The 21616-nt window shown below is 40.8% G+C and overlaps 1 protein-coding gene and 1 long non-coding RNA gene across 3 annotated transcripts; one reads left to right on the top strand and one right to left on the bottom strand.

Annotated features, from left to right (window-relative positions):
- Positions 1-668: 668 nt before the first annotated feature.
- On the bottom strand, positions 669-4123 carry LOC125294201. Of its 2 annotated transcripts, XR_007193506.1 has the most exons (4): positions 3478-4123; positions 3127-3225; positions 1751-2848; positions 669-861 (listed from the first exon to the last, which is right to left on the bottom strand). It is a non-coding gene; the product is annotated as an uncharacterized LOC125294201 (long non-coding RNA). The 2 variants fall into 2 exon arrangements; XR_007193505.1 differs by having other exon boundaries at positions 669-2848.
- Positions 4124-4494: 371 nt separating this feature from the next.
- LOC125294198 (E3 ubiquitin/ISG15 ligase TRIM25-like) lies at positions 4495-20104 on the top strand. Its single transcript, XM_048242647.1, has 7 exons — positions 4495-6145; positions 11749-11844; positions 12038-12271; positions 14520-14679; positions 15070-15558; positions 16673-16729; positions 18449-20104. The coding sequence occupies exons 1-7, from the start codon at positions 5555-5557 to the stop codon at positions 18955-18957; spliced, it is 2136 nt and encodes a 711-aa protein (XP_048098604.1). The 5' UTR covers positions 4495-5554; the 3' UTR covers positions 18958-20104.
- The last annotated feature ends 1512 nt before the right edge of the window (positions 20105-21616 follow it).

Below are 21616 nucleotides of genomic sequence, written 5' to 3'. Positions count from 1 at the left end.
GACTGTTTCATGAGACATGACTCAACATTCATACCAAACCTTTCATGAATGTGGAAGACAGAACGACGACAACTTGTCAAAATAAAAGTCCAACAATCGCAAAGCAGCATTGCCGTTTTTGAGTCAATGGGCTACTCTAGTGCCAAAAAGACAGAACATGGTCAAGCAAATAATTTTTGTTTCTTAAAAATGTATTTGTTTTATGATGTAACCTTTGCAGATGATTTCTCATCTTTTGCTACTGGGAATGTCCAACCGTTCCAGGTTACACAAATACGGGTCAAACTCAGTGATTTACAAATACTTCACAACTTGTATAGTAAAGTGACATTCGATGTAGACTTCATAAGATATTCATGAAATATTTACAAAGGCTGGAGAGATTAAATGAATGGTATCCAGGTTACACAAATATGGGTCAGCTGAATGTAGGCTAGTTTACCTTTGCGGTTGTTGGACTTTTATTTTGACAAGTTGTCGTCGTACTGTCTTCCACATTCATGAAAGGTTTGGTAGGAATGTTGAGTCATGTCTTATGAAACAGTCATGAATGCTTTATGTGCAGTTTATGACAGCTGCTATGACTGTGCTATGAACTCACCCGTCAAGTAAAGTGTTACCGAGATTTGTTATTTGTGTGGAAAGGTTTAGTGAAAAACAAATAAAAACAGTTTTTAGAAAAGTTTATTGTTTTGAATGAAGTCTTTGCTTTTGCAAGATATTTGGCATGACATGCCAAATACTGTGTTGATTCTGTCTCTATTTCCTGAAGAGGCTTGGGTCCTTTCAAATCAGTAGGAAACTCCTGCAGTAGATTTCAGAGTATCCTCATTCATGCAGAGTTGTCAAACTGTGGATCATCTGCAATATGGGAAAAGGCAAAACGTATCAGTGTGTCAAAAGTCACTGCATATCAACTGAGATACTGTATATATCCTAACTGCCCTCAAAGCAAAGATCCCAAACTCGGAGTAAGGTTGATAAAAGGATAAAAGTCCAAATATTGAAAAAGTAAGTGTCCACAGTCAACACAAAATGTTTCCAGATCCAAGAGCAAGAGACACAGGGCTGTGGAAAAGGGGCAGGGGACAAGAGAGAAATACATTATTGTGATAAAATACAGGAAAGCAAAAGTGACATTTCACACTGCTGTCTAATCTTTCCCTGTGTGTGATCAGAAAAAGACATGGTGGATTTCTCAGCCAAGACAGGAGTCTTTCACTACTGAATGATGTTCTCTGTGTGGACACAACTATTGTTTTGCATGTAATAAGGGTTCCTGGGATCAGGAGGATGGTAAAGGCATCTACAGCTGCCCCCAGTGCAGACTGAATTTTACTGTAGGGCAAGACCTGTTCTTAGTAAAAACACTCTGATTGCTGAAATAGTGGAAGAATTTAGGAAGACCAGAATCCAAGCTGCTACTCCTGCTCACTGTTTTGCTGAACCTGGAGATGTGGAGTGTGATATCTGCACATATTATTACCATTATGCTGCCATCTCTACACATGCTGCAGACCATCACAGAGAGGCAGGATTGGGACTTTGTAAAAATCAGACCAAAGGCTATAGTCACATCATGAATGAGCTATCTTTGTGTCTCCAATCAGAGCACTGCACAGACAGCAGTGGAGGACAGTGACAGGATGTGCACCGAGATGATCTGCTCCATTGAGAGAAGGCACTTAAGAGTGTACAGTACTGAATATCAATAAGAATGTCACACATAAGCCATACATAATGATTTTACCTTATGACAGCTTCAAACACATTTTGATGATGATGATGATTGATAGAAGTTGATGAAAAGGGATAAATTCTTCCAATTCTTACATCATGTTGCTTTAATAAACTTGATATGCTTTATCCCATTAAACACATGAGTGACATACTGTCTAAACCTATGAGGAGAGAAAAGTGTCAGACTCTAAAACTGTAGGGTGTGTGTTTGGCTGCAGTCCAGAGAGCCCTTAACAGTTATGGAATAACATGCCACACAGCCTGCTGCATGTACTGTAAGGGCAGCAATGAACATTGGTACACACTAAAAATTAACAACAGGCCGGAATGCACACTGATTCAAATCCAACAATACATGGCAATGTTACACTAAACAACTTCAGCAACCTACTGTAGGGGCTGACCCAGTCTGTCCTATCTCTGAACTCATTATGAATCTCTCATGAAGCCACATCTGGATGAGCTTGGTATCACTGTTAAGTTAAATGATGGTAGTTTCTTATAGTGACATTTTTATTGCTGCCCATATCTACAGTAATAGTATAGTTTCTTACACTACAATGGCTGTGAATAGGTTCTCCAATGTTTGTTGCCAGAGGTCAAACTGTCAACGCACCTTTCATGAACTTCATAGAATGTTTTACAACTTGTTATGTTGTTTCATCAGTGTTTGCAACATATTTGTATGCACTCACTGCCAATAAAGTCTGTTCAGAGAACATTGACGAGGACAACCATGAGTTGTGTTTAAGTGTCAGAGAGTATTATTGAGTGTAATGTAGACATTTTAAATGCTACATCTTTAATATTGTGTCAGATCTTATTTTTCAGACATTAATTAGTGGAAACATATGAATGCTGCATAACTTTATTTCACTTTACCATGCATGTCTCTAGACTTGCACAATGAAGTTATAGAGATCTATCAAAAAGCAGAGTACTTTAGAAGACATGAGAGGACTTGAGCCCCATGAGGAATACTGGGTCATTTGCTGGTAAAGGTCTGTAGTACTGTAGGCCTTTGTCATTGTTGTCCAACCAGAAGACAGATGGCGAGGCAGCCTGGCAAGACCCGCTGTGCTTAACACACACTCCTTTCCTCGTCAGCCTAGAAAAAGACAGAAAGACAGAAAAGACAGACTCTGGTGAATATTTTAGCACTGAAATGGAGGAATGCTCCCATGCAGGCCCTGTCAAAGTGAGCCTAAATGTGCCCCCATCCACACATGGGTAATACCGAATTGTGGAGATGATTTTCAAGGTATTTGAATATGTACCTGTGTTTATGCCATGCTTTATTATTTAATATCTGTTTTTATTTGATTTCATTGACTTTGCTATTGTTAGGTTCTGTGCTTCATAGGGAAGATGTTTTAACAGTAAGACTTGTTATGCCTGCAAAGCACACACTTGACATATGTGTATCCATCATCTCCACAAAGGGTCGTAATGCTTTGTGCATCCAAATGATCTAGAACAGGTAGGCTGTGGATTGGAAGGCAAACATAGCTTTTGGGATCTATGTGTACAGTAGCTGTGGATTACTTTATCTCCATCTTGCCCTAATTTAAATGGCTGGCAGGATAACATCATCACAAAAAGAGAATTAGCATATCACAATAGCTGACTTTTGACTAGTGCAGATGAAAATATTGTCTTTGACTGAAAGAATGTATATATTATGTGCATCAGATGTTCAGTTTTAGTGTGTGATAAGTAATGCTTAAATAAGCTCACCTGTCGACACTTATAGTAGGTACAGCATTCTCAACGCCAGGAACCAGGAACGAAAGGAGAGAGAACAAAGTCAAAGTTACGGTATGAAGAATAAGTTACTTTTTCACCCTTTACATGTAACTGTACCATAAAATAAAAGACAATTGGCATTGGGGTATGATTTGATTGGATTTTGTAATGCTTTTTTACTTGCCAGTTTTGAGATGTGCAGCTAACAGACACTATGCTGTCCAGCAAACAAGAATTGTTAAGTTGCAGATACAAAACAAAGAACTGAGTTGAATGAGAAGGACTGAAATGGTCCTGTGAAATGTCTAATGATACCCTTCATCTGTAATGCTTTATGATCCTTTGAATGTGATGTGAAAGAAAGAAAACAAATTACAAGACCAAGGTCTTTCATTTGCTGTTACAGTTATCTGACATTTACAGCTAAATTAATAGCAAATTAATTAATATCAATTAAACCAACCGAGATGGTCTGATCTCAAGGAGAATGGCGGGCTGACACAGTAAACTGAACTCACATCTCCGGGGCCCATGCTACCAGGGATGGATTACTGCACGGGCTTACCGGGCCCAGGCCCAGGGGCCCAAGGGGTCAGGGGGCCCTGAAGCCCAAGCCATTGCATGGAATCATTGCCTCAATATCAACAAATCAGGATGTAGGCTATGAATCTGATTGAATTTAGTATTGGCCATCTCCAAAATGCACCAGAATACAGGAAATCACATCAAACAAATTAAAAATGTTCTGGGGGAGGACCCCCAAACCCCCCTCCCACATATACGACAATAAGTGGGGGGCCCGAAAGTTCATAATCCGCCCATGCATGCTACAGTACATCACCACAGCATCAGCCTTTTGTGTTGAGTTCAGTGTTGAGTCCCGCTCGATGGTGTTTTATGCCCCCAACGTTGTCTTCCAGGCAGCGCTGCCACCGCTGACTTAAAGGCACCTAATCCTAAACATAACCCCAACCCTAACCCAAACATAACCCCAACCCTAATCCTAAACATAACCCCAACCCTAACCCATGCCTAAGGCATAAAACACCAAGACACGTTGAGTCCCTTCTGACCTTTTGCTCTCATTTTATAGTAATGGTAGTAAGATGGAATGTCTGATGGAAGGTCTACATTTCAGTGTAACTACGAAAGAGAATGATATTTATCCAAATCTCGAGAATGAACAAAAGTTATGAAATGTACCACTTTGTCTAACATCAATGGTGTTGCAATGCAGCAGGTTTATGTTGATGAGTCAGTAGAGAATTTCAATTTCAGTGAATTTCAATTTTACACAGCAAAATATCTCCACTAGATGGCACCATTATTCTTCTAAGGCTAAGCCAATCACTGAATCAACGGCGTTCTGTAGTATTTTGATTGAGGATGTTCTGAATTGGTTGCTTTATTTGTGCAGCATTTACATTTACAAAATGGCATTCGTTTGACAGTTTTGAAATTACTCAGTCAATTCTACAATGCATGAAGACTGTAATTCCTAAAAAGAAAAAAAGGTTGTTTTACTATTAGCCTAGGTTGGTGCAATGAATAGACTATCATGCACCAACAGGTGGTCTAAAACAATTCACAGTTCAGAGTCACTAGATCCAAACAAATCGGACAGGTAAAACATAGCATTCTAATATTTTGAGATACCCGATTTTGTGTTTTCTTGAGCTGTAAGGCCGTAATCATCAAAACTGAAACAAAAAAAAAGGCTCGCAATAGTTTACTATGAGTAGCCTATAACTTCTACTCATAGTAAACTATAATTTCACGATATTCAATTTTTTTTTGAGACCCACCTGTAGGCCTATGTAGCCTTGGTTATTGGCAAGAGACTAGACTTGGTACTATATCGGCCATGTACCTGTCAATCTTTGTCAATGAGAATGTTTTTTTTTTTTTTTTGCATATTGACAGTGACACACACAACTAAAGGCAAACAAGGAAGTCATTCCCAAATTGTAACTTAAGAAACACTGAATTCAGAGCAAACGAAACTGAAAGAAAAGTGTTGCTTAAGGGGTTCCAGAAGGAACAGAAGAGTTTGTCGTGCTCAGGAAGAATGGCAGAGGCGATTTCAAATAAGCAGGAGCTTTTTACCTGTTCGATTTGTTTGGATCTACTGAAGGATCCAGTGACTCTGAACTGTGGACACAATTACTGCACGGTCTGCATTAAGGACTGCTGGGATCATCAGGAAGATCAGAAGGGAGTTTACAGCTGCCCACAATGCAGACAGACTTTCACCCCGAGACCTACATTACATAAAAATAATGTTGTTGCTGAGCTTGTGGAACAGTTAAGGAAGACCAGGATTCAAGATGCTGCTTCTCCTCAGAGTTTTGCTGGACCTGGAGATGTGGAGTGTGACAGCTGTACCGGGAGAAAACTCAAAGCCGTCAAGTCCTGCTTGGTGTGTTTGGTGTCGTACTGTGAGACTCATCTCCAGCGCCATGATGATCTAATCACAGGAAAAAGACACAACGTGGTTGATGTCACAGGTCAGCTACAGGACAAGATCTGCACCCAACATCAGAAGCTCCTGGAGGTATTTTGTCGCACGGATCAGAGTTGTGTTTGTTTGCTCTGTCTGATGGATGAACACAAAGGCCATGACACTGTATCAGCTGCAACTGAGAGAACGGAGAAACAGGTAAGGGCCGGTGAGGGAGTTCAGATTTAGTGTGACTGCTGAAATACACACCGTAGCGATTGTATCGCATTACACAAATTATATGCCCTACTGTAGTTTTGATACTCAGCTCATTTGGGAAAGAATAGCTTCTTTAAACACCATATTGAAATGGACATTTTTCATTCAGGGTTTCATGATTTTAGAGGCTATTTTGCTTTGAAGGCTGTTAGAAAGTGAAACAGAACAATGTTTAGGGTAATGATTGATTGATGTTGAATAAAGTTGTCAAAAACCAACGAGACTGAAGTTGGCCCCCGATTGAAACTGTGAAGTTAAGTTTCGATTCCACCTTAAATACTGCAATTTTCTACCACCAGGGAGCAATGTTGACCGCATTTTCGAGATGACACAGGCATTCGCCAGCCAAGCAGTAGACAACGGAACAGGCGTTCTTCATCAGTAGGCTACTCGGACCATAGACATACATACAGCCTCTAGATATTTTTTTTCCTGGTGACTCCATTGTCGAATCATCTGATAGGCTAAATTATTATGTCTCACCGCATTTTGAATATGGCTTCAGCCTCGTAAAAACCATAGGGATACTTAAGACAAAAAAAAAAAAAAAAACTAACTCAAGCTCAACTTTAAATTTGCATACCTCGATTACATGCGTTGCGAAATTCACAACAGTATAGGCTAGGCTAGGCCACAGAATGCCTCTGGTGTAGAGGGAAAGAAGAATCTGTACTTTAATGTAAGAATTAGGAGGGTGACATTTTCAAAACTGTTAAACTGTTCACTGTTCACCTGTGTGAAAAACTCAACTTTGAACTAGCTCTTTTTTAAGTGGGGTCAACCTTTTTGTAATACAATATAACATTTGGTTATGCCTCATGGTTTGATAGTAGTAGGGACATTGGGACTTGGGTGCAGCTGGTTATCAATAGCTGGATTAAATGTTGATATGTGTCAACAGTGCTTGCTAAACCGACAACTAGCATAGAATTAAGAGGGTCAGTTCTGCGGTTCTTACCTTATGGCTTAGTGTTCAACAGAACAAATAAATCAGTACTTGAATAAGGACAGGATACCCAAAGTCCATAGTTAGTTAGTTAGTATAAGGTATGAAATATCTCATTAGTATAAGGTATGAAATATCTGATTGGTCATCTCTCTCTCTCTGTCAAACAGGCATCCATGACACTGATTCGACCTGTGTAAAAAGCTTAATGGTTGTGTTTTTATTTTGACCAAGTCCTTCAAGCCTAGGCTACTGTAAGATCATTCCAGGGGAGTCCAATTTTGACATTTTTGGTTGTGTTGCTTATAACATGTATTTTTTTTAGATAAGTGCAAAGGAAATATTCAGAATACACATTTAGGTATTTATTGTATTACACTTTATCTATTTGAGTCTTAATGTTTCAATGGTAACACTTACTTGACAGTGTCTACATAAGAGTGACATGACACCGTCATAACTGCCATAATGGTCTCATGACAGCCAGTCTTATCCTTCATATCTTAATATCCTGTCACACATCTATCTGACCTGCTAGAAATGGTCTCCATTCCAAAAATAATTCTGTGGAAATGCATGGATTCCAGTTGCTGCTACTGGAAGCAACTGGAATCCTTGCGTTTCCACAGAATTATTTTTGGAATCTGATCCCTTATCATACCTGTTCATTCGTACTCTTCGTTGCTCGACTTATCGTGACTAAATTCAAGATGGCGGCGTACGGTAAACTTCCTGAAGGTACTGTCCGTATAAATCGTCTTGTAAATAAACTACCAGTGCCTTTTCAAAGTTCTCAATGTCTCGTTTTAAATGTCAGGGCCCTCGGAAGTCTACCAATGAAGTGTGGAGCTACTTTGAGCCTCGTAAATGGTGTAAAACAGTGATTTATTTGCATGGCTACCCCGATGCCCAAGGTACCCCCATTGAAAACCTGTTGGTAGCATTGGCTAACAAGCACCTTCGGAGTGCAGGGGACAAGCCTGCAGAGATGAGCTATGAGACAAAAGTTCACACTCGGTGACATGTTTCAACACACTTTAGGTCAATATCACACTGAAATTCTCCTTTAACTGCAACCTCAAATTTAGAGGTTATAACAATTTCTCTCCCATTATTACCTGCTCCTAGAGCTGGGCTATTCAACTTCGTTACCAAGTGGGCCAGACAGGGAAACCACTGGGTCGTTGTGTGCCAGCCAAAATACGGTGTTGCTAAAATTGCTCCTATTGTGGCTGTAAGAGACGTGTTCATCAGTATCCAGCTACATTTAATGACTTCAGTAAAATATATTCCCAAAAAAACACTGGATGTTGGGGACATTCCTTTATTCTGAGATTACATTACATTTACATTACATTACATTTGGCTGACGCTTTTTAACCAAAGCGACTAACAACATGGTAAACAGTAAGTTTTAGAACAATTCTCACAATTTTAGGACAGTTTAAAAGAACATTAGAGTACAGTAAGAATAAGTCGTCGGTGAGTGCTGTTTTAACAGTTACTTGTCAGTTTAAAACGGCTGGTGAGTGCTAGGATCAGTAAGACTTGTTGTAAGTGTTGCTATGAGAGTAGATGTTCTCTAAAGAGCTGGGTCTTCAGGAGTTTTTTGAAAGTGGAAAAGGATGTCCCTGCCCTTGTAGGAACTGGAAGTGTGTTCCACCAACGAGGAACAACAGATGAGAAAAGTTTGGATTGGCTTGAGCGCACGGTGGTAGAGCTAGGCGTCGTTCGTCAGAGGAGCTTGAGCGGTCTGGAGGTAGTGTAAGTCTGTAAGAGGGCATTCAAGTAGGTGGGAGCAGAACCGGAGACTACTTTGTAGGCAAGCGTTAGAGACTTGAATTTGATGCGGGCCGCCATAGCCAGTGTAGCTGGATGAGCAGCGGGTAACATGTGCCCTTTTGGGTTGGTTGTAGACCAGGCGCCGCGCCCAGCGTTCTGGATCATCTGAAGTGGTTTCACTGCGCGCAGGCTGGGAGACCTGTCAGGAGGGCATTGCAGTAGTCGAAGTGGTGAGATGACTATTGCCTGAACCAGAAGTTGGGTAGCATCTTGAGTCAAGTAAGTCCTGATTTTCCGTATGTTGTAGAGTGCGAAATGGCATGACCGGGCGACTGAGGCAACATGATCTGAGAAGTTTAGTTGGTTGTCAAGAACAACTCCTAGATTTCTTGCAGTCCTGGTCGGTAAAACAGACAGGGAGTCAAATTTGATGTTGATGTCGTGGTGTATGGTAGGTTTAGCTGGGATGACCAGCAGTTCAGTCTTTGCATAAATAGGCTATCAAAACAATTCCAGGCAGACATAAGGTGCTTATAGAGCAGGGGCCATATTCACAAAGATTCACAAAGAATCTTAAGGCTAAAAGTAGCTCTTAACTGAGGAATTTAGGAGAAACTCCTAAAAATAATGGGCTTGTCACTCGTAACTTTAGGACTCCTAATTTTTTTTCAACTAAGAGTAATTCACGAAGCATTTAGCCCTAAAAATAGCACCTAAGTCTGTGACAGCTTAGAAGAAGTCAATAGGACTCCTAACTCACTAAGACCTATTCACAAACAATCCTAAGCCGCTTTTGTGGAATTTCACATTGCGATGTTTTGAAATGCGAATGCAGCTACAAGAGCTCCCAATCACGAGGGAATAATTGTGCATTGTAACTAAGTGATGCAATAACACCACCAACAACAATCAAAACCATTCATTGTCAACATGTAAACTAAATGTAACGTTTCATCGTAAATCAAATTAAACTGTTTCTCCTCTTTGCAAACTTGTCCTCATTCCTGCATTACAATCATCAGCCAATCAAGGTGGTCACTTCAATCAAGCTTGTGCATGAGTAATGACGTCAACCATAGCAACGAAGCTCTTATCTTAAGAGTTGTCATTCACAGTTGTCAAGAGTAGGTCTGAGCAGCTTTGTAAAGAGGTTTTAAGAGAAAACTCTTAGCTAAAAACTTTTATTGCGATTTAAGTATAGTATAAGTATATATACTCTTTTGATCCCGTGAGGGAAATTTGGTCTCTGCATTTATCCCAATCCGTGAATTAGTGAAACACACTCAGCACACAGTGAACACACAGTGAGGTGAAGCACACACTAATCCCGGCGCAGTGAGCAACAGCGGCGCTCGGGGAGCAGTGAGGGGTTAGGTGCCTTGCTCAAGGCAATACATTTGGTGACCTTTGACCACTAGGGGCACTAGAGTTACAGGAAGTTAGCTCATATCTAAGCACTTTCATTTATTAAAACACAACTTGGTACAGGGACTCAGGACTCCATTGTGAGGGCACACATATAATTTGGTTCCCTTTGACCTAGAGGTCGCTGCAACTAGCAAAAATGTGTTTTGGCATTTTGGATGAATGCCCGATTTTGAAAAATGAGGCACTGTTAGAATTCTTTGATCAACCCAGGTTCAACATAGCATATTCCACTGTCTGCTCACGTTAGTGACCGCACCAGAGCAAGCACCCTTTCGCAATTCCTCTGGAAATGCAGTCTAGTTATAATAATCATTATGTCAACATGTCATGAATACAAAAAGAGGTAGATTTTCTGTTTATGTCAAGCTGTCTTAATAAGGCCACTCCAAACAAGCCTACTATGCCAATAATCTGAAGACTTTATGAATGCTTTGTAACCCTTTATTAACCAAACATTTTATTTGTGATAACAAAACACAATTTTTTCAACTTTTTATTACTTTATCCAATATCCAATACCACAACTTTTTTTCATTTTTTTTTACTTTATCCAATATTCCTATTTCTGTTTTTGAAATTATATGCGAATTACCATATTTGTACACAGATAATGCCTAATTTGTATATTAAAACATGAGATTTCAGGAAACGTGCAATACAAAAAATATTTGTATTCAGGTGAGTTTTCTACCCTATTCACCTGTATTTTTGTGCTCTAAGTAGGAATTTTCTAAATCTCAGTTCTCAGTTCTTCAATCTCAGGCTACTAGGCTACAATCAGTATATCCTAAAGAAGCCTCATGTAAAATGTGGTGCTTTTATCTGCTTGGCAACAATATTGCTGAATATGTGCACTATAAGGTGAGGTGTGAACTTGAACAGCACTACTGGTGGATATGGCAATTTTGGTTTTTGAGAGGAAAATGTATCTGATCATTAGGCTAAATACAATATTTTGCATCAGACATCCATGGAACATATTATTTGTACAGATGTTCATTTGTAAAACTAGTCATACTTCATCAAATGATATTAGGCCTACTTATTAAATGTTTCTTTCAGAAGCAGAACTACATGGAATGGTGTGTCGAACTGCCAGTTATTATTGATCTCATCTGCTCCTCTTTGCCAAGTTAAGATTTACACAGTAGGGGTCATGACTGAATACGCAGTATCTCTCCTAAAAAAGTCCCAATAAAGACACTGTTGCTCAGATCAGCTTGGTTTCCACAGATCCTGCAAAGAAACAGTCTGTTTCAAACAGGCTTTTTAATGACAAAATGTATATAGGCCTATCTATTTTATGTGAAGGTTCAAATATTATTTGAATAGTATAAGCACTATGTAGTTATGTGTAGTCTGGTAATATCATAACTCTGTCATTTAGATGGAGTTGGGGGAGAACAAGAGGAGACTCCAGCAGAGACTCCAAGAGAGAGAGAAGGAGTTGCAGGACCTGAGGAAAGCTGTGGAGACTCTCAAGGTGAGTACTGACCAAAGGAGAGGACAGCAGCTGGCCGCCATGTCAGAGCTAAATCAGGGTCTCACCCAGTCAGCCAGAGAGGAGACCAGTAATGCAGAACCATTTTCCCCTTCCTCTGAGACACACTGGTTAGCAGGCTGTGTGAGTGTGGGCTGCTTTAGATGGACTCTCCTCTTTATGTGTCTCCTAACAGAGCTCTGCACAGACAGCAGTGGAGGACAGTGAGAGGATCTTCACTGAGATGATCCGCTCCATTGAGAGAAGGCGCTCTGAGGTGAAAGAGCTGATCAGAGCTCAGGAGAAGGCTGAGTTGAGGCAGGCTGAAGGACTTCAGAAACAACTGGAGCAGGAGATTGCTGAGCTGAAGAGGAGAGATGCTGACCTGGAGCAGCTTTCACACACAGAGGACCACATCCATTTCCTCAAGGTGACTGATGACATATGGAGTGTGAACAATACATTTGATCAAATTGATTTAATCATGACTGTTTGATTGATTTGATCATGACTGTTCATGACAATTATTTAGTTAGGTCGAAGGATTCTTCCTAAAGTTCCCTGCACGTTGCTGAAAATATAACAGTTGATTATGAAATAAGTCTGACGCCACTTTGGGAAAGTATTCAATGTTAATGCAATATTACCATCCCATTGTAGGCTGACTTGTGGTCACTTGTTCTGATAAACCTACAATCTGCGTAAAAGAATACCTCTCTGCCCTTGCTTTTTACACTTGTTTCTAATGTTAATGCTACTTTGGTTTCCCCACTGTCGGTTAATTTAGGTGGTTTCAAAGGCACAATATGTTGCTAGTCTGAAAGAGGGTCAATGGCTACAGTGCTGACTATACTTATCAGCGTGCTAAACTGTCTATCAAAATCCTGAGCTACAGAGGGTCGTGGCTGGTTATGACACTGGTAATGATCTGGGGAAGGATACAAGAAACTTTCTGCAGCATTGAAAGTGCCCAAAAGCATGATAGCCACATCATTCTTAAATTGATTGAAAAACAAAATTGGAACAACGAACAATCTTCCTAGATCTGGCTGTTGCACTGTATTTGTCAGAGACTGAACATACCCAGCTCAGAGGATGATGGCTACACACATAACAGTGTGGGGAATTTAGTAGGTGTGTATATCTCCCTAAGATGAACAACTTTCGTATGTACAATGCATCAGCCACACAGGAAGTGAGGTATTTGGGATTTTGTGAGAACTAAGATATGATGAATTGTGATGCCAAAAGAGGTGCTTCCCATGGGCGAAAACTCTTGAAATTTGGTACACACATCAATTGGTACAGTGAATACACAAGGATAAAAGCTTGCCCCCTGGCATGGCCCATTAACTCCATAGCGCCCCCTTATGCCACTGCAACTTGTGGTTGGCATATAGTTTCAGCTACACACACCATATTTGGTAGCTGTAAGTAAATCTCCAAGACAAACAACATTTGTATATTCATTGCATTAGCATGCCCAACAGGAAGTGAGGTAATTGGGATTTTGTGCATTATGCACATGATTAATTTGAACATACTCTGGTTTGCATACAGTATAGTTTCAGCCAGAGCCATAGAAAGAGAGAGTTGCGACACTCTTTGATGTCTCTGCCACGCAATCATAAGTTCCAAAAAATTGCAGGAGGGTGGGATGTATTTCTGGATGCCGGAGGGCGTAATCATTTAACTCATTGACTACTGTCCAAGAGATTGCCCGTTTTAAGTTCCAAAACTCCCATAATCAGGAATCTGGCATGGAAAAGCGCTGCCATTTTTTCCCACGGCCTCCAATGGGAGTGTCGCCACTCTGTTTTCTCTACCTCTCTGGTTTCAGCTAAACACACCAAATTTGGTAGGTGCGTGTTACTTTCCAAGACAAACAACTTGTTTATGTACATTGCATTAGCCACGGCCAACAGGAAATTAGGTAATTGGGATTTTGTGCATTGTGCACATGATTAATTTGAACATAATCTGGTTGGCATATAGTTTTAGCTACGCACACCAAATTTGATAGGTGAGTGTAACTTTCCAAGACAAACAACTTGTATATGTATATTGCATTAGCCACACCCAACAGGAAGTGAGATATTTGGGATTTTGTGCGTTGTGACACATGATCAATTTTGATGTACTTCTGGTAGACGATGCATCCGATTCATGTCAAATATGGTATTTGTATGATGTCAATATGTTGCTGATTCTAAATTGCAAAACTTTTTTGATATGTTGTAATATGCTGAAATGGCGATATGATGAATTAAAACATCTCAACATAAATAGGAAAATTCACCATACAGTGCTTGAAATGGCCCAAACTGCTTATGTTATTGATTATTACGGTAATGCATGCCCACAACACATATTTGGCATAGCACCACCATGTGGCAACAGAAAGAGGGGCTTGTCAACCTGTCTTGGCTATATCAGACCTAGACAGTTCATCAGATTTGTTTCATAGTTGGTGTGCATTAAGTAATGGGTGTCCTGATTTTATATTGAAAGGGGGCTTTGATATGTTGAACAATGCAGCCATGGGGAGAAGATGAATGTGGCTACCTGGTGGAAGGGGAGCGGTCAACTTTGTTGATTAGGAAAGGGAGAGAGTTTGTTTACTTTTCTCTCTGTGTTTCTCTCCATCTCTCTCTCTTGTGCTTCTCTTATTTCTTTAGACTTTTAAGTCAGTCAGTCACCCACCTCAATCTAAAGATCTATCAGGAATCACTGTCAACAAAAGAAAAACATTTGAGACAGTGAAGACATCTGTCTTGAAACTGAAAAAGCAGCTGAGAGATATCTGCAAGCAGGAAATCATGAGGATCTATGTAGCAGGTTGGTCATATTCTTCCAATGTGTATCTCACATAATAGAAAGATAGCCAAAATATGCCAGAAGAGAGTTTCAGCATGTTAATCTGCAGAGTGTTTTTTTGATCCAGAGTATTACATATTCTAATAATGGGGGGATTCTACCAGTATGTGATGGACAATATGATAGGGTAAATCATTGACTTGCATTCAGTTCTAATGAAGCTGAGTGACTTGCATGAGCACATATTCATCTAGTCAGGGGTAAGGGGGTGCTCCGATGCCACATTGTCACCAGGTTAATGCAAACATGTGTGCGCACACACACACACACACACACACACACACACACACACACACACACACACATACACAAAAAATGTGTGACATCTCCCATGTTTTTGTGTTTTTGTAGTGAAGAGTATGGTGATAGTAAATGTTGAGAGCACCAACAAAGACTCTAAGAAGACTGATGCCAACGTGGGCTTTAAGTTTGATGCCAGCCACTTGACTTTCAACACAGCAAGCACAGCATCTCCCACTGATGCCAGTACTGCACCTTCTAATGATCCTGCTCATGCAGTTGCCAACTTCACCTCCATCACCTCCACCTCTTCAACCGGGCCCCTGATCTTTGGGAATCTCCCTGTGACTGAGCCAACCACCTTGGCTCCCTCCGTTCCCCCTGAGAATAAGGCACTGGCATTGCCCACAGCTGGGTTCTCGTTTGGGACTGAACCCATCTTCACCTTCTCTTCAGGAACCACCACTGCTGCTGGCCCTGTGGGCTTCTCTTTCAGCAAGCCTGAAGCAGCTGTTGAACCCGAACCTGTTTTCATCTTCGGCAAACCTGCAGAGAAGAGTGAGGCAGTGGCCTACTTCACATTTGGCCTGAGAAGCACAGGTTAGAGCTCTGCATATCTGGGCTCCAGTTGTGTAGTTCTATGTCTGTTTGTGAAATGTGTGTGAAATTGCTGTACTTTTGCTGTAAAAGTTATAACTAGAGAAAAGAATAAACTAATGTGAAATAATCCCTATTTGACGATTGGGGATGGGGGATAGTTTTTCATTTACTTGGATGACATAATCTCACCCTCTATCTCTACAGTCAGTGTCTCCTCACCATTTCACCTTCTCCTCTGTCAAGATATCTCAGTTCCCAAGCCAACCTTTATCCAGCACGCCCTCCTCCATGCCCCCGTCTCTTTAGATTAGATTAGATTCAACTTTGTAATTTAGCAGAGTACAGGTACAGAGCCAATAAAATGCAGTAGACTTTGGTGTCGTGACTAGCTCCTTGCTCCACTTCTACCCTGCCCTTGCTGCTCCTGCCACTTCCTTCACCTTTAATCAGAGGTCCTTGCTCTCTATCACACCAACTCTGCCCACACTCCACTTCGGCCCGCCCCTCCCACACTCCACTTCGGCCCGCCCCTCCCACACTCCACTTCGGCCCGCCCCTCCCACACTCCACTTCGGCCCGCCCCTCCCACATTCCACTACGACCCGCCCCTCCCACACTCCACTTCGGCCCGCCCCTCCCACACTCCACTTCGGCCCGCCCCTCCCACACTCCACTTCGGCCCGCCCCTCCCACACCCGCCCCTCCACTTCTCCCCGCCCGCCCCTCCCACATTTCCACTTCGGCCCGCCCCTCCCACACTCCACTACGACCCGCCCCTCCCACATTCCACTTCGGCCCGCCCCTCCCACATTCCACTTCGGCCCGCCCCTCCCACATTCCACTACGACCCGCCCTTGCACCCTCTTTGTCCCCTCCCCACTTTCACCCCTGACCCTGTTCCTCCTCGTTCTCCTACCACTGCTCTTTTCCCTGTTCCTGTCCCTGATCTTGACCCTGCTCCAGATCACCAACCACTAGACCACCAGTGCCCAGATCTGAAGGTCTTCTGAACATGCTCATCCTATCCTAATGAAGATTAGTGATGCTTGAATGAGTGCATCTCCATCTTCACTTTGGTTCAAGTTTGGTTAGTTATGCATTTGTTCTTTTCCAGTGTCTGATGTCCAGGCTGATTTTACTGAGCCAGTAACCAGAGAGGAGTTCTTAAAGTGTAAGTTGGCCTACAAACACTGAGACAAACATGCGCGCGCACACACACACACACACACACACACGGCCACACACACTCTTGAAGTTAGAGACAAAAATAAATCAGATCTGCACCATACACACACATCATATAAACAACACACACACACACACTGAAACATAAACACACGCTTTTAATATTTTGAATACAGTGAAACACACTCACATGTACAGTTGCACACAGCTATTCATCAGGGGTGGACAGTAACTAACCAACTAACTACATTTAAGTACATTAATTTTGAGTATCTGTACTTTACTTAAGTATTAATATTTTTGGAAACTTGTGACTTTTACTCCACTACGTTTGAAAGACAAATACTGTACTTTTGACTCTACTACATTTGAAATATGAAGATGAAGTACTCGTTACTTTTAACCACATTTGATAATGCGAGAACCAGGCTATCCTCCATGATCATTGCGAAATTGGAATGAAATTAGACAATCACCAGACGTTCACCACATAGCTAGATCTTTAGCCTACATCATTAAACAATAAATAATCTACTCATAATTGAGTTGTCTAGTTTTGTATTCCGCAGTGAAAATGTTTTAGATTTGTGGACAGAGAATTAATAATTATTTACCAGTTGTAAAGTTATAAAAATAGGTAACATGTATAACAGTTGCAAAGTTATAAAAATAGGTAACATGTTTTTGTTGGATGTAAGGAACTAAAGGTCTGTTCAAGTCCTATGACCAACCAAAGAATGTCTACCTTATTAATGGCCAAATAAACATTACATTACAATACATTAAAAAGGAAACATACTTGCACTTCTGAATACTAAGTATTTTTAAAAGCAAGTACTTCTGAGGTCCTATGCAACAATTTTAGCAAAAATGACCTTAATTATGCAGGTTAAGAGTCGTTCTGATGGTTCTACAACACTTTGGGTGCTTCGTCTCCCCCTAGTGCTTCTCTGCGGAAAAAACGAATATGCAACTTTCTGGTCGCGGTCCGAACATGTAACTCGGCGGAAATACTCGAAAATGTTGTCAGATTGTAGTTTCTAAGAAGACTGCAAAACGGACTCCGACTTGGCTTTGTTGCTGTTGAAATTGTAAGTAGCCTACCCTTGGGTGAACTTCGTTTTTGTAATGTGATTTGAAAGTCTCTTGAACAATGTGTTTGCTCGACCGTTTCATTGTGAGCCCTATGTGTTTAGCTTGGTTTATTGATGGCTAGTGGGGGTTTAGTGTAGCAGTCACTTGCTACCGAAGCTGCAGGGGGAGCTATGTCGTGAAAAGTGGCAGCCCAAATCAGGCGAAAACCCAGAAACAGCGAAGGAATAACCAGACCTGCATAGGGCTTCTTTAAGTAAAAATCTGACTTTCTCTTGTTACATTACATTACATTACATTTAGCAGACACTTCTTGACCAAAGTGACTTACATATGTCAGCTATATTACAAGGGATCACATTGTCCCCGGAGCAACTTGGGGTTAAGTGCCTTGCTCAAGGGCACAACGGTGGAAGCTGGGAATTGAACCGACATCTTTCAGGCTACTGCACGCTAGCCCAGCTCCTTAACCACTACACTACCACCGCCCCCCATACATCTTGTATTGGAGTAATATTTGACAAGGTGTATCTATACTTTCACTTAAGTAAAGGAATTGCACTTCCACCTCTGCTATTCATACAAAACGTTGTCCTCTCTTCTCCTTCATCAGACTCCTGTCACTTCACACTGGATCAAAACACAGCACTCAGAAACCTCCATCTGTCTGAGGGGAACAGAAGGGTGGAGTGGATAGCTGAGTGCCAGTCATATCCTGATCACCCAGAGAGATTTGATGAGTATTGTCAGGTGCTGTGTAGAGAGGGTGTGTCTGGACGCTGCTACTGGGAAGTTGAGTGGAGTGGGTGGGTTTATATAGCAGTCTCATATAAAAGCATCAGCAGGAAAGGAGTGGGTCATGAGTGTGGGTTTGGATATAATGATAAGTCCTGGGGTCTGTACACCTCCAGCTCCTTTTTTAGGCACAATAATAAGCAGACTAAACTCCCTCTAGTGGCCAGCTCCAGAATAGGAGTGTATGTGGATCACAGGGCAGGAGCTCTGGCCTTCTACAACATCTCTGACACAATGACACTTCTGCACAGAGTGCAGACCATATTCACTCACAAACTCTACCCTGGGTTTGGGCTTGGCCCCTATTCATCAGTGAAGCTGTTATGACAGATATATATATACGCTGTTAAAATACATCTCACACATCACCCACATGTAAGGATGCCAGTGAGTGTGAGAATCTTTGATTTCTTGGGTAAAGCAACAGAGGTCACAGCTCTTTAGAGTGCTGCAAAAAGTTCCATTCATTAATGGGTCCTCCCAACGTTTGGAGATCTGTTAAATCTATATAATTACCGCTGCAAAATATATAATGACTGCTGTAAATGGCAACAGGTTTTGTGCTTTTGATTCACATCTTTCATATCATTCCACAAGAAGTCTGTTTACTTATTGCAATGGAATTTCATTGAAAGTGAAAGTCAGCTAGTAAGACATTGCCACGCAACACCTGAAACAGTCAAGTTCTATCTGTGTGGAGGGAAAATAATAAGGCAGGAAGTGCAGACCAAATAAGGTGAAGGGCGGAAACAAAGTCACAAGACAGCAGACAGGTACATACAGACCACATGGATAAAACAACAAGCACATAAACATAGATTATACAAAATAGCCACCAGGGTGGCCCAAAGGCAGATCAAATTCTGGTACTTCAGGCAGGATCCTGACACAGTTTAACACTCAGACATTATTACTCGGTATGATTTTAAAGGGCTGTTAATCACCTTTCTACTTTTCTTTTCCAAAAATATACAGAATATTGTCAAAATGTCAGTTAAGTAATGTATGAAAATGGATACATGTGATTGGAGTTTCAAGCCTGGGGTTGAACTGCACAGCCAAACTCACAACACTTAAGCCTATTGGTGACAGGCTTAAAATGTCTGTCACAAGAACTTCTTTTAAGGCATCTGAAGTTATGTTTGCTCACTGCTACAGTATACCTGCTGGCTACTGTTACAGGAGCTTATACAGTATATCTCTGCAAATGGAGTCTTTGCATCCTCATGTTGCAGAGATGGAAAACAAAGCAATAGCGTTTACCATCATTCATAATGCTGATGATGAGTCAGAACATTCCATAGGTGATAGTTTATTTGTGTCGCCTCTATTTCACATTTCTTTACATGTATTCATTTGCATAAAACACCATCATGTTGTTTATATACACTGTGACTACATAGGAAATAACTGTTTACTGTATGTCTCATTTTTATAAAGCATAAAATGAGTTAATTATTTATAAATTATATATTAAAACAAGCAATCAGACAACATATGTTTTCAGTTATTATTGTTTTCATTCATATTTTTTATCAATCATTAAAAGGACAAAACCTTTTATTGACTGCACATATGTATTAATTGCAGTGCCCAATAGCTCAATGAATCAGAATTGGACTAGAAAGGAGAATGAAGAAAGAATGAACACATTTCCATATTCCGATATAACCCGCTCCTGTGTATTAACCTCATAGCCAAGGAAACTTTGCAAAATCAATGTAAAAATCTTGGTTAATTACAGTAAAATATGTCTCCAGTTTAAATGTACATTATGTAAACCACATACTCACATCCTCATACAGTAGATGCTGAATACTCTTAATAAAGGACCATCAAAAACAATATGCACTAATGCACAGCACATGAGTGAAATCTCCACCCAGAGCAGCAGGAGTCACAGACCCATCACTCCTGTCAGGCAGCCTGGGGACAGCAGGAGACACAGACCCCTCACTCCTGTCTGGCAGCCTGGCAGCTGCAATCTTTAGTCCCCTCCTCCCCTGTGTCCACCCTGGTAGGAACAGCAGACGTTTAACTGACCACTATGGCATTGTGTCTGTGAGCAGAGCTCTGGATCTCTGGTTTGCAGTTCAGCAGAGGGGTTTAGGTTTTACAGTAATACACAAGTTAAGATCAAACACAAAACTGCCACATATATAAGTCTCCATAGTTTGAACGAGGAGCAAGACTTCACATCACATGACCCTCAGATCACTCAGAAGAGACATGCACCTGCACCCACTGTGCAGTGTCTGTGACATGATACACTTTCACCAAGACCAAAGCAGCAGTAGGGATAACACATTCCAAATCAAGTAATGCACATGTTTCACAAGGCAGCAACAAAAAGAAACAGCTTTACAGTGCATGATGTTACATTCGGCTACAGAATATTTATATAGGTTATACATCCCATTAGCACATGATTGAAAACCAAACAGAAGAATTCTACAATCAAGAAGATTGTTTTTACTTGATTATCTATTCTACGTTTGCATGTTATTGCATCACCTTTTACAGTAAACAATCCATTTAAGTGTGCTCTTGAATTGTGTATACACAATATGTCCACTAGATGACACTATTACTGATGAAACCACCTTACTGCTGATCTAGTAGAGATCATAGAAGATGGTGATCTGCAGTATAAGGAATTTGCCATGGTCAACTATTATAGATTTATGTTTCCCAAGTCTAATTTGCTGGATTGTTTTTGTTTAATTTGATTTAGTCAGGTAGTTTATCTTGTTTTCCAGATGTTCTTTCATCTGATTTGTAAGGCACTTTGAATTAGTAAGACCATGTTTGAGTTGTGCTATATGAGATACACTTGCTTTAGCCTACTTAATGAGAAATAATTGTTTAAATTGCACTTGGTAAAGATTCACGGCAATTTAGTGGAAATATATGCATTGCTATTCTTTATCAGTTACAAAAGCTGTTACACACACACTCCAGGAAGTCATTCCTAATCACCTACTGG

The sequence above is a fragment of the Alosa alosa genome, chromosome 5 (assembly GCF_017589495.1).
Source record: "Alosa alosa isolate M-15738 ecotype Scorff River chromosome 5, AALO_Geno_1.1, whole genome shotgun sequence".
NCBI classification, from domain to species: Eukaryota; Metazoa; Chordata; class Actinopteri; order Clupeiformes; family Clupeidae; genus Alosa; species Alosa alosa.
Note: the sequence above shows the minus strand (reverse complement) of the source record. Positions and strands in the feature narration are given on the sequence as shown.

Coding starts and splice junctions, on each gene's coding strand:
- LOC125294198 (XM_048242647.1), top strand. CDS start 5,555: ATGGCAGAGGCGATTTCAAATAAGCAGGAGCTTTTTACCTGTTCGATT. Junction 11,845..12,037: donor AAGCTGTGGAGACTCTCAAG/GTGAGTACTGAC, acceptor GTCTCCTAACAG/AGCTCTGCACAGACAGCAGT. Junction 14,680..15,069: donor CATGAGGATCTATGTAGCAG/GTTGGTCATATT, acceptor GTGTTTTTGTAG/TGAAGAGTATGGTGATAGTA.